This window comes from Zalophus californianus, chromosome 3 (genome assembly GCF_009762305.2).
Source record: "Zalophus californianus isolate mZalCal1 chromosome 3, mZalCal1.pri.v2, whole genome shotgun sequence".
NCBI lineage: Eukaryota > Metazoa > Chordata > Mammalia > Carnivora > Otariidae > Zalophus > Zalophus californianus.
This window is the reverse complement of record NC_045597.1, coordinates 161,002,797-161,015,914: the sequence shown is the minus strand read 5'-3', so window position 1 is coordinate 161,015,914 and position 13,118 is coordinate 161,002,797. Positions and strand designations below refer to the sequence as shown.

The 13,118-nt window shown below is 36.2% G+C and overlaps 2 protein-coding genes across 4 annotated transcripts in view; one reads left to right on the top strand and one right to left on the bottom strand.

Annotated features, from left to right (window-relative positions):
* Nucleotides 1-3,701: 3,701 nt before the first annotated feature.
* Nucleotides 3,702-12,936, bottom strand: NDUFB3 (NADH:ubiquinone oxidoreductase subunit B3). Of its 2 annotated transcripts, none has more exons than XM_027590798.1 (3): nt 12,796-12,936; nt 6,278-6,419; nt 3,702-3,996 (listed from the first exon to the last, which is right to left on the bottom strand). In XM_027590798.1, the coding sequence occupies exons 2-3, from the start codon at nt 6,415-6,417 to the stop codon at nt 3,840-3,842; spliced, it is 297 nt and encodes a 98-aa protein (XP_027446599.1). In that variant the 5' UTR covers nt 6,418-6,419; nt 12,796-12,936; the 3' UTR covers nt 3,702-3,839. The 2 variants fall into 2 exon arrangements, with proteins under 2 accessions (XP_027446599.1, XP_027446600.1); XM_027590799.1 differs by lacking the exon at nt 12,796-12,936 and adding an exon at nt 11,292-11,429.
* The window catches only part of FAM126B (family with sequence similarity 126 member B), an 83,393-nt gene continuing 83,178 nt past the window's right edge, over nt 12,904-13,118 (top strand). For both annotated transcript variants that reach the window (XM_027590780.2, XM_027590775.2), the window contains exon 1: nt 12,904-13,024. The gene's annotated coding sequence lies outside the window, so the exon portion shown is untranslated. The remainder of the gene's footprint in view (nt 13,025-13,118) is intronic.

The window sequence follows — 13,118 nt, the reverse complement described above, 5'->3', positions numbered from 1 at the left end:
AAACAAATAAATGAATAAATAAATAAAAAGAATGAATATTACATTTAACTGGTTCTAGTCCAAGTAATGGCAACAGCTAAGATGACAGTGGTTTGTATTCTCCGCAACTCCCAAGGAATTCAGGCAATAGTTTTCAAATTAACAAAATAGAAGGAAAACTTTACTCCTTGCTTCCAGAAAAAATTATGATGGGTAATAAATATTCTAAAATAGGAAAGAAAAATTATTGTTATTCTCGGTTATAAACATGTCAAGTACTGCACTTTCCATCTTTTCTGCACCTAACCCAGCAAATGAGTTTACTCATGGACATTCAGAGTATCTACTGTTTTTGTTTAATTTTTAAAGTAAGTTCTATACCCAGTGTGGGACTTAAACTCATGACCCTGAGATAAGGTCTCACACTCTACTGACTGAGCCAGCCAGGCACCCCAAGTTATCTACTTCTTGAGTGAGCTTTGGTAGTTTTGTCTTTTTAAGGCCATTGTCAATTTCATCAAGATTTATTAGCATAAAGTTGTTTGCAAAATGCTTTTGTTTTAATGTCTCTAGGATCTGTAGTGATATCTCTGCTTTCATCACTAATATTATTAATTTGTGTCTTTTATCAGTTTGGCTAGAGATCAGTCTTATTAGTTGCATCCCACAAATTTGGGTGTTTGTGTTTTCATTTTATTCAGTTAAGAATTCCTAATTTCCCCGGGGCACCTGGGTGGCTCAGTCGGTTAAGTGTCTGCCTTCGGCTCAGGTCATAATCCTAGGGTCCTGGGATTGAGTCCCACATTGGGCTTTCTACTCCATGGGGAGCCGGCTTCTCCCTCTGCCCCTCCCCCTCCGCTCTTGTGCTCTTGCTCTCTCTCAAATCAATAAAAAAATAAAAACTTAAAAAAAAAAGAAAAAAAAAGAATTTCTAATTTCCCTATACCTCTTTTTTGAGCAGGGGGTATTACAAGTATGCCATCTAATTTCCAAATATGGGTGGATTTTTCAGATATGTTACTTTTAGTCTAATTTCTTTGTGATCTGAGAATATGTTCTGTGTAATTTCAGTCCTCCTAAACATATTGTTTTATGGCCCAGAATATAGTCTGTTGTGATAAATGGTCCATGTGCACTTGAAAAGAATGCTCTACTGTTCTATACCCAATGTGGGACTTAAACTCATGACCCTGAGATCAAGAGTCTCACATTCTACTGACTGAGCCAGTAGTTTTTTTAAGGCCCACATTGGGTATAGAAAGCCCAATGAATGCTCTACTGTTTTGGAGCAGAGTGGTCTATAAATACTACATCAAGCTATAGCGTTGTTCAAGTCTTCTATAGGCTAATTTTCTACTTTTCTATCAATTACTGAGAAAGGAGTGTTGAAATCTTCAACTATAATTGTGGATTTGCCTATTTCTCCCTTTAGTTCTATTTGTTTCATATAATTTAAAGTTCTGTACAACTTCAGGAACGCCTTTTATCATTTTATTTCAAAATTCCTGTAGCTGTCAGACTTTATTGTAATGGCCTAGTTTCAGATAACTAATAAACAAATCTGGACATATTAAAAAAAATAAAGCTCTGTGCATATACATACATTTTTATGTCTTAATGAACTGAATCCTCCATTATTATGGAGAATACGCTTTATTCTGAAATTTATCACTATTCTTTTCATTACTGTTTGCTTTCTATTTTTCGACTTTTACCCTAGGTTTTACAGTTTTCATGTAAACAGCTTATACTTGGGTCTTACTTTTTTGCCTGACAATCTGTATTTTATTTATTTATTTTATTATTTTTTTATTTTTTAAAGATTTTATTTACTTATTTGACAGAGAGAGACACAGTGAGAGAGAGAACACAAGTAGGGGGGATTGGGAAAGAGAGAAGCAGGCTTCCCGCTGAGCCGGGAGCCTGATGTGGGGCTCGATCCCAGAATCCTGGGATCATGACCTGAGCTGAAGGCAGATGCTTGACTGAGCCACCCAGGCGCCCCACAATCTGTGTTTTAATTGAAAGATTTTAGAGTTTCAATTTTAGACCATTCTACATTTAATTATTCATATGATCAAATTATTTTTTCACATGATCAAATTTAAATCTACCATCTTGCTATTTGTATTTTTTATTATTTGTTGCTTGTTAAACACTTTCCTTATCTTTTGCAGTCTTTTTTATTATTCCACTTTATCACATTCCATTTACCACTATTATGAATTCTTGTCTCATGTACTTAGTGATTTCTCGTTTATGTTTATAAGAAATTTACAAAGAAAAAAAATCACCCTGGAGTTTTATACTAACTTTGTTATTCAAGCAATAATACTACCTCTTCAAGAAGCTGAGTTTGTCTCAACGTAGAAATTTAATTGATCAAAATTTAAAAATTCGGGGCAACGGGGTGGCACAATTAAGCCTTCAGCTCAGGTCATAATTTCAGGGTTCTGGGATAGAGTCCCAGTGGGGAGCCTGCTTTTCCCTCCCCCTCTGCTCTTCCCGCACTTGTCCTCGCACACTCTCTCGTAAATACAAAAAATCTTTTTTAAAATTTTAAAAATTCAGTGTGGGAAGAACGTGTAGTTTGTTATTAGAAATACAGAAAAAATGTCAAACTTTTCAAATTGTTGGAATAATGAGGACTAAGAATAGATAATATCACAATAAAGAAAAATGAACATGATACCTGGATATGTCAGTCAGAACCGGGCAGCAAGTGTTTTACAGTATAATCTAAAGCACTTTCAGAGGATACTAAAAACAGCCAGGCTAATTCCCATTTAAAACCCTGTTAGAGTACACCCATGTTCATAGCAGCATTATTCACCATAGCTAAAATGTGGAAGCAAACCAAGTGTCCATCAATGGATGAATGGAAAGGCAAAATGTAGTATCTACATACAATGGAATCCTATTCAGATTTAGTAAGAAATTCCAACCCATGCTACAGTATGGATGAAACTTGAAGACATTGTGGTAAGTGAAATAAGCCAGTCAGAAAGAGACAAATACTGTATGCTTCCATTTATATGAGGTACTTTTGAGTAGCCAAAATCATAGAGACAGGAAGTAGAATGGTGGTTGCCAAGGGCTGGGAGAAGGGGGAATGAGGACTTATTGTTTAATGACATAGACTTTCAGTTTTAAAAGATAAAGAGTTATGGGGATGAATGGTGATGATGGTTACACATTTCGATTGTATTTAGTACCACAGACTGCACACTTAAAAGCAGTTAAGATGGCAAATTTTACCACTAAAAAAAACTTGAAAAAACAAAAAACAAAACCTTTTAGAACATATCCATTTGTTCAAATATATGCTGGCTTAGTGCCATATGCAGAATGCACTACTGCTGGTACTCAGTCTCCCCCCGTATTTCAAACCAAATCTGATATGGCTTGAGACACTTTTTAAGAAGTAATCTACACAGCTAACATGGGGCTTGAACCCATGACCCCACGAACAAGAGTTGCATGCTCTGCCAACTGAGCCAAGACATTTTTTTTTTTTAAAGATTTTATTTTATTTATTCATGAGAGACAGAGAGAGAGGCAGAAGCAGAGGGAGAAGCAGGCTCCCCGTGGAGCAGGGAGCCCGATGCGGGACTTGATCCCAGGATGCTGGGATCATGACCTGAGCTGAAGGCAGACACTTAACCGACTGAGCCACCCAGGCGTCCCAACATTTTTTTTTTTAAAGAATGATAAAAACAGACTAGCGTATGTATTCTTACTTTATTGAATCTTACTAGTATTCTTTAAGGGAAAAACACACAGACGAGTAGGCTACATTGAAGAAATCTTATTTTTATAAGAGAATTAAGAAGCCTTTAAGATACTTCCAGGTATTATCTTCAGTGATGCTTCTTATCTTTATTCTTGGACTCCAGGTAATATTCCGCCCCTACAGCTACCACAAATGCTGCAAATCCCCATTTGAATCCTTTTAGTAATGCACCAACAAAGGAAACATTGTTTGCAAAGCCACCCATGTATCTCCAAGCTTCATTGCTAGAGGAAAAAAAGGGAAAATTATAATCACACACAACTTATATACATTCACTAAAACAGATTTAATTTTCGTCCTAACAGACTTAAATGCAACCTTATATAAGATATGTAAGTGGATCACAATAGGAGTCTTTCTGTGATATAAGATAATTAGGTCTATACGTATGCCCACATTTCACATATAAAACAGAAGAAAAAGACTTGATGATTTCATTGTCATTAATACTTAGGATTTTATAGAATTCCCAAATGCAAGACTCACTTCAGCCTGTTCATTAGAGGTCAGCTGTATGGTTTTGCCCGTACCAGTCATTACAGCATTATTTAAAGAGGAAGTTAGAAACTTGGGTATTAAACTTTGCTCTGTCACTTAGATTCACAACCTTTTAGGCTAGACAAGTTAGGGCCTGCTTCCTCTTTTACTCAGTGGTGATCACTATCTACCTTATAGTGTTATCTTTTTTTTTTAAAGATTTTACTTATTTATTTAATTGACAGGGAGAGAGAGAGAGAAAGAGAGAGACAGCGTGAGAGGGAACACAAGCAGGTGGAGTGAGAGAGGGAGAAGCAGGCTTCTGGCTGAGCAGGGAGCCCGATGCAGGGCTCGATCCCAGGACCCTGGAATCATGACCTGAGCTGAAGGCAGACGCTTAACCAACTGAGCCACCCAGGTGCCCCTACCTTATGGTGTTATTATAAAGATTAAACAGGGTAATTTATGATATATTCTGGCACAGCGAGTATGTAACACCTAATATTATTCTTCTTCCAGAGAATCAGAGCTTTTTCCTGTCATAGCTGCCTGAGCTTTAGAATATGGACTTCTAAAAAAAAAAAAGAGGACTGACTTCCTGCTCTGGCCATCATTCTTCTGAGTATCTATCTTGAACAGAGAAGTAAACAGAATTCAGAGAGCTCTAGTGAAAACAAAAAGTCTTCTCTCACAGGTAGGGGTAAATGAGTGGAAAAAATTATGTTATATTAAAAAAATCCCACTTAACTCTAAAAATCTGACTTAGTAGAAAATATGAGAGTTAATCAAATCTGATTCAGATACCAAAACCAGACAAAGACATTAGAAGAAAACTACAGGGTAATATCCTTCATGAACACAGATGCAAATATTCTCAACAGAATTTTAGAAAATTTATTCTAGCAATATATGAAAGGATAATATATCATGATGAAGGGTTTACCTCAGGAATGCAAGATTAAAAAAAAAGGAATGCAAGATTGGTTTGATATTTTAAAATCAGTAAGAGTAATTCATCATATTAACAGAATGAAAAAACTATATGAGCATCTCAACAGATGCAGAAAAAGCATTTAAAAAAATTCAACACTCAAGAGAAACTCCACAACTTGATGAAGGGCATCTATAACCACCCTACAACTAATATACTTAGCGGTGAAAGACTGAATGCTTTCCCCCAATTAGGAACAAGGCAGGGGCTCCTGGCTGGATCAGCTGGTAGAACATGTGACTCTTGATTTCACAGTCCCACATTGTGCAGAGATTACTTAAAAAGATTAAAAAAAAAAAGGAACAAGGCATGGATGTCAGCTAACAACACTTTATCCAACATTATACTAGTAGTGTTAGCCAGTGTAATAATGCAAGAAAGAAAGAAAAAGTTTACAAACTGAAAAGGAAGAAGTAACACTGATTGTAGACAAAATGATCATCTATTAAATTCTAAGAAATTTGTAAATAAAATCTGCTAGAACAAAAATGTGAATATAGCTAAGAAACAAGATACAAAGTTGATATATAAAACTCCACTGTATTTTCACATATTAGCAAAGAAAATTGGCTATTTAAGTTTAACAATACCATTTACAATAGCATAAAGCATGGAATAATTCAGGATAACTTTAACAAAATATACACAAGATTTGTTTTTAAAGCAATAAAACACCACTGAGAAAATTAAACAGAACCTAAACTGTCCATAGATTGGAAGATTCAATATTGTTAAGATATAAATTTTTTTAAGTTTTTATTTAAATTCCAGTTAGTTAACATACAGTGTAATATTAGTTTCAGGTATACAATATAGTGATTTAACTTGTTAAGACATCAATTGTCCCCAGCTGAGCTCTGAGTTAATGTGATCCCAATTAAAATTCAAGCAGCTTTTTCGTAGAAACTGAAAAGCTTGTTTTAACATTTAAATGTAAATACAAAGATAGCTAAATCAATTAAAAAAAGAAAAAGAAAAGGAACATAGATACTGATTCTCTAGAATAAATTCTATCTAAATTATTTAATTGTTCTTACCGGCCCCATGGATCCCTTAGCCCTCGTGCAGCCAGCCTCTCCTGGACAACTGCTAATGGTGTCCCTTCTATCTTCCATTGTTTATAATCTGGAAGTTCCAGTTTACTAGGGCCGTGTTCATGCCCATGTCCGTGGGCCATGTCTAAAGGATAAGATTAACATAAAAGAGAACTATGCTGATTGTAGATATCAAATACCCAAACATTTGTTAATGTTTTAAAAGGAGAGCCAATATAAATACTTGAAAATTCTGAGGTAACACGTTTTATAAAAAGCATCCTATTACATAACTAGTGTATATTCACAGTTAGGAAATACACATATACAAAACATAAAAAAGAAACAAAATCAATAATCCCACCACTTGGGACGCCTGGGTGGCTCAGTTGGTTAAGCAGCTGCCTTTGGCTCAGGTCATGATCCTGGGGTCCTGGGATCGAGCCCCGCATCGGGCTCCTTGCTCAGCGGGGAGCCTGCTTCTCCCTCTGCCTGCCACTCCCCCTGCTTGTGTGCTCTCTCTCTTCTCTCTCTGACAAATAAATAAATAAAATCTTTGGAAAAAAATAATCCCACCACTCAGAGTGGGATTCTCAGAGATAACCATTTCTTATTTTGTTCCTTTCTTCATTATAAGAACAGCTCACATTTATTGTGCCCTACGTACCAGGTGTACCAAAGTGCTTTAACATGTATTAATTCCATTACTCCTAAAACAACACTTTGAACTTAAATTACGGTTATCACCACCATTTTACACATGAAGACAATGAAGCTCCAACAAGGTAAGGAACTTTCTGAAGGTAACAAAGACAGTAAACGGTACAATTGGTCTTGAACCTTGCAGTTTGGTTTCAGAGCCCTTGCTCCTAACTTTTTTTTCAAAGATTCTATTTATTTATTTATTTACTATTTATTTATTTATTTGACAGCGAGAAAGAGAGAGAGAGAAAGCAAACACAAGCAGAGGCAGAGGGAGAAGCAGACTCCCTGCAGAGCAGGGCACCCGATGTGGGGCTCCATCCCAGGACCCTGAGATCATGACCTCAGCTGAAAGCAGATGTATAACCCACTGAGCCACCCAGGAGCCCCTGCTCCTAACTTCTAAGCAATACTGTTTCCTTCTTTTTAGTCCTTTCACAATGTGTAAATATGCATTTGTATATTTATATTATTATACTATTATATATTTATAAAATATTATATATTTTATGCTATTGTAAATGGTATTATTATTATATAAAAACAATGTACATATTGTTTTGTTACCTATGTTGTTCAGAAGATTCTTTTAAAATGCAGTGTTATTGTGTTTAAATATCTTTTTTTTTTTAAAGATTTTATTTATTTATTTGAGAGAGAGAGAATGAGAGAGAGAGAGCACGAGAGGGAGGAGGGTCAGAGGGAGAAGCAGACTCCCTGCCGAGCAGGAAGCCCGATGTGGGACTCGATCCTGGGACTCCAGGATCATGACCTGAGCCGAAGGCAGTCGCTTAACCGACTGAGCCACCCAGGCGCCCCCTGTGTTTAAATATCTATTATCACATGAACTTTTTATGTAAAGAGCCAGATAGTAAATATCTTAGGCTTTGTGCACCAAGAGGTAAAATGAAGGATATCTTGTAGGTAGTTATATAACAAGAGAAAAAAAATGTATTGATAAATTCAAGATATAATAATAACTGAGTACAATTTTTGGAATACAGGTCTGATGAAAAAAATGAAATTCCCTTTTTTGGGGTAACATTTTCCTTAACTGGGGCTCAAAGTTAGGGTTCCTTAGCAAATTCATTCCAAATGTTCATCTGTAAAAAACATTCTTAGCTCGGGCACCTGGGTGGCTCAGTCGTTAAGTGTCTGCCTTCGGCTCAGGTCATGATCCCAGGGTCCTGGGATCGAGTCCTGCATCAGGCTCCCTGCTCTGTGGGAAGCCTGCTTCTCCCTCTCCCCCTCCCCCTGCTTGTGTTCCCTCTCTCGCTGTATCTATCTCTGTCAAATGAATAAATAAAATCTTAAAAAAAAAATTCTTAGCTCATGGGCAGTATAAAAATAGGCAATATGTTGGATTTGGCTGCGGGCTGTGGTTTGCTGACTCCTGAACTACACCAAGAGACCTTAGGACCCCTAAGGCTCCTTAAATAAAATATGCCTGTAATGGTTATAAGACTTCAGTTTTACTAGTGTTATTTTTTTTAAGTTTATTTATTAATAATCTCTACATCCAACATGGGGCTCGAACTCACAACCCAGGGATCAAGTCACACGCTCTACCGACTGAGCCAGTCAGGCACCCCACTAGTGTTATTTTTATAGATAATGTAAAAATAAACTTCAGTTCAGTCCCGAGTTAAATTGCTATGAATTTAAAATTAAGGAGGTATGAATTAATGCCCCTTTTGTATAAGGTTAGCAGTAGCAATTCTATAATCACTGCTCTCCAGAAATAAAACCAAACCAAATAATTACTACCACTATGTCTGCATTTATAACTCTGAACAGGCCCAATAATAAGGCAGGGCTCTTACACTGCATTTTAGAAGACAGAGGTAATTATTAGATAGTGTTTACTAACGATACATTATGTGAAATGTTCATTCCATTAAACGATAGTTCCCAGAATATTGGGGGGGGTAGTTATACATAGTAATTCTGACAAATTAACCAACACTGTATATTTAGACATATTAAGATAATCACAAAACATTATTTTGATGCTTTTTACATTTAAAAAAAGAATGAAAACCAATACCCACCAAACACAAGTTAAAACAACATTCACAATTTCAAATGAAACATTTGATTATTTCATTATTATTTGGTGGATTCAATAATATAAAGGAAAAAATGGGGCGCCTGGGTGGTTCAGTCATTAAGCATCTGCCTTCGGCTTGGGTCATGATCCCTGTGTCCTGGGATGAAGCTCCCCATCAGGCTCCCTGCTCAGCCGGGAGCCTGCTTCTCTCCCTCTCCCGTTCCCCCCTGCTTGTGTTCCCTCTCTTGCTGTCTCTCTCTCTGTCAAATAAATAAATAAAAATCTTAAAAGAAAAAAATTATGGTTTCAGATTTCAGGCTGATTTTGAGGTTCAATACATTATTGTAAAAGAAATACTTTAAGAAGTGTTTAATTAGAAGGATATCTTGGTTTCTTCAAACCATGTTTTCAAAAAAAAATTTTTTAATGTTTCATTCCAAAAATCTTTAGAGATTGCAAGACAAACCCTTATTTTGGCAAATATCAATTCTAGAATATTAACCCTAATTGAGTATCAACATACTTGGAAAAGAATACAAGACAAATGTCAAAATCTTTTGATGAAATAGTTTGATTTTGAAAATAAAAATGGAGGGGTTCCTGGGTGGCTCAGTTGGTTAAGTGTCTGACTCTTGATTTCAGCTCAAGTCAGGATCTCAGGGTTGTTAGATCAAGCCCTGCGTCGGGCTCTGCGCTGGGCATGGAGCCTGCTTAAGATTCTCTCTTTGCACCCCCCCAACTTAAAAAAAAAAAAGAAAGAAAAATGGAAGCATTACCATATATGAAGACTGTTTCAAAGTTACAATATTACTATGTTCAAAATATTAAGTAATTTGGGAGATCTTTGAAAGAAAACATGAAAGTATCATATTAATTTCTCCTAATTTCCTTTAATAAATTCAATGCATTTTCTCTTCTACTTCATTAAAATATTTCAGAAAGTGTCCCTTTATAGGCATTTACTAAAGAGAATATTTCAATGACTTTTCAAACAGCTGAACAACACAACTTCTAGGGAACTTTTCATTTTCTTTTTTAAAAGTATTTCTACTTCAGAATAGCCATAAATCAAACAATGATATCATGATCACTTGAAGGAAGTTTGGAATTCTACTTCAGTGCAGACTTTGGTGTATACAGATTTAATCCTGGATGCACTATTAATAGCTATAAACTTCTGGGCAAATAATTTAATCTCTCTGAATTTGTTTCCTCATATAACATGAGGATAAAACCTACCTTGTAAGATTGTGAGATTTGTGGAAAACACAATGTGATGTGTTTTCCACTTTTACACCCAGGTGGTGAGAATGTGACTTAGCACAACCATTGTGAAATACTGGTCTGACCTAGAAATGACAAACATTTGACTACCTTATGGTCTAGATCTGCACTATTCAATATGGTTTTCACTAGCACTTGAAGTGTGAATAGTGCAATTGGGGAACTAGAATTTTTATTTAATTTTAATTAAATTTCAAATTGGATTCTCAAATCAGTTATTGGAACTGATTTTAAAGTGTGTTTGGAACAATTTAGGTATATGGAGTGTGTTTTTTAAAGTGTGTTTGGAACAAATTAGGTATATGGAGCTACGTTTTCAATTTTAATTTTTGCAAAATATAAACACAGATCAAGTGTTTATATTTATGAAAACTTACCATACAAACATATTTAAGTGTAAAATACATCGATTTTGAGACAGTATGAAGAAAATGTAAAATATTTCATTAATAACTTTTAATACTGATTATATCTTGAAATAATACTTTGAATATACTGGGTTAGACAAAATATATAATTAAATTAACTTTCTTTTTACCTTTTTAATATGGCTACTAGAAAATTGTAAGTAACATGAGCCTTGCATTATATTTTCAATGGACAGCACAATTATAAAAAAAAACTCTTATGTGTGTATCTATATACATATATATATTTTAACAACAGATATATTTTATAAGAATCTTTTTAGCCAGATTGTTTATGTGGCTAGCCCCAAACTGTAAACAACCCAAATATCCAACAACAATAATGGTATTTACGAAAGTCACACTACAGAATACACAACGAAAAACTACATGCAAAAGTATGAACAAATCTCACAAATAATGAACAAGGGGTGAGTTTAAAAAATACATACACTTTGATCCCATTTATATAAACTGAAAAACCAGATAATTCATTTTTTTTAGAAATGCACCATAGATGGAAAAATTAAAGCGAAAAAAGTGAATGTTTATCAGAAGTCAGGATAATGGTTACCTCTTGGTGGAGGAGACAGAATCACAGAAGCTCATACAGAGACCTTCTAAGGCAGTGTTTTTCGATCTACTCTTAATTCTTGCACCCAAAAGGAGTTTTTTCAGATTTTTTTTTCCTTATCACATCCCTACTCCCCTGCCCCAGTTAAATTGTAATACCACGGACATACTGTATTTATCTGCTAATGTACCATGGCTCTTTGGAGGGCCTCAAACCACTGTAGTCTTTAAGATTTTTTTTCACCTCTCCTCCAAGAACCAATTTTCATCACTTTGAAGGATAATCACCTCTGCTTGAGAATGCAAAGTTCTAAGTTATTGGCAATGTTTTCTTTTTTTCTTAAGATTTTATTTATTTATTTGACAGAGAGAGACAGCGAGAGAGGGAACACAAGCAGGGGAGTGGGAGAGGGAGAAGCAGGCTTTCTGCTGAGCAAAGAGCCCCATGCGGGGCTCGATTCCAGGACCCTGGGATCATGACCTGAGCCGAAGGCAGACACTTAACAACTGAGCCACCCAGGTGTCCCCGCAATGTTTTATTTTCTAAACTGAGGGGTGGTTACATAGGGTTTGCTTAATTGTAATTCTTTAAATATATTTACATTTTATACACCCTTCTGCTATATTTCACAATAGAAACTAAAATTAGATAAATGACAAATTATGCCAAGGACTCAACACTGGATAATCATTTCAGTTTCAGAACTGTTCAGACAAAAAACAGTAAGTTTATTAGTTCAACAAAGAAAAAACATATAATCATGAAACTTTTAAAAAGCTAGCTACCTGTGTTTGGAATGAATCTCTACTTTGGTGGAGATCAACTCCACCTCCACTAGCGGGGGCTGGCATACTTTCCCTAACTAGAAAATAAAAGGATAATGCCACTTATAGTACATGTAATTTTATGGTTTATCCACGACTTTCAAGTATATATCCCAACTACCCCTCATTTTTAAAATTGTGACTAAGAACATTAAAAAACAAAAGACAAGTGAACTTTTCGTGTCCCCTCCAGTCCCTGCACCTACTTATATGCAATTTAAAAATAGTAATCACTCTAAAAATGGATGTGATTTTTGTACCGTGCTTTTTTCACTTTAACGTTATCAAAAACATTCACACCAGGAAAGCCTTACTTAAAACGATACATGATTGTTGCGAGGCATGCATTGCATATTCTTATTTTACAATTCTTTGAGTTGGAGCTGTTCTGCCTTTATTCAATTCAGAGGTAAACCACAAGACACAGGGCGAGGGTTTGCGGGTGGGATATAGGGAAAAAGCATACGGACTTAACCACAGTAATTCTCACCGCATCCTTCTACAAACTACCCCTCACTATCCCAGGATTTCATCGTGCTCTATTGCTAGTTCTTCGATCCCCTTCCCTCGAGGTATAGACTCTCAAGACCATTCTCCATTTAGTCTCCCCTTTTCTACAATCCTCGGAAGAGTCTCACTCTAATTCCTGATTAAGAGGCCTCCCACCAACTCTAATTTACCTGACAGCAATCTGACCTCTCACGACACTCAATAGTCAAGCCTCCAGCCGGAGCCAAGCGGAAACGGAAGTTGTCTCCTGGAGTGCCTTACGGCAGGAAAGCAGAGGAGCCGTTTAACGTTCCGCACTAGGTCACGGATTCCTGGACCGAGTGGAGAGGACATGAAGGGCCCTGGGTGCTGGAAGTCGACATTTTTTCCGCGCATCTGTGCATAGGTGGTCTGACTGAGGTAAGAATAATTGTAGAGGACAGAATAGCAGGGAAGAGGCGATGTTTTCCTTGCTTGGAGACCGGAATCCTTAGACACTGCACAGAGGGGAGGG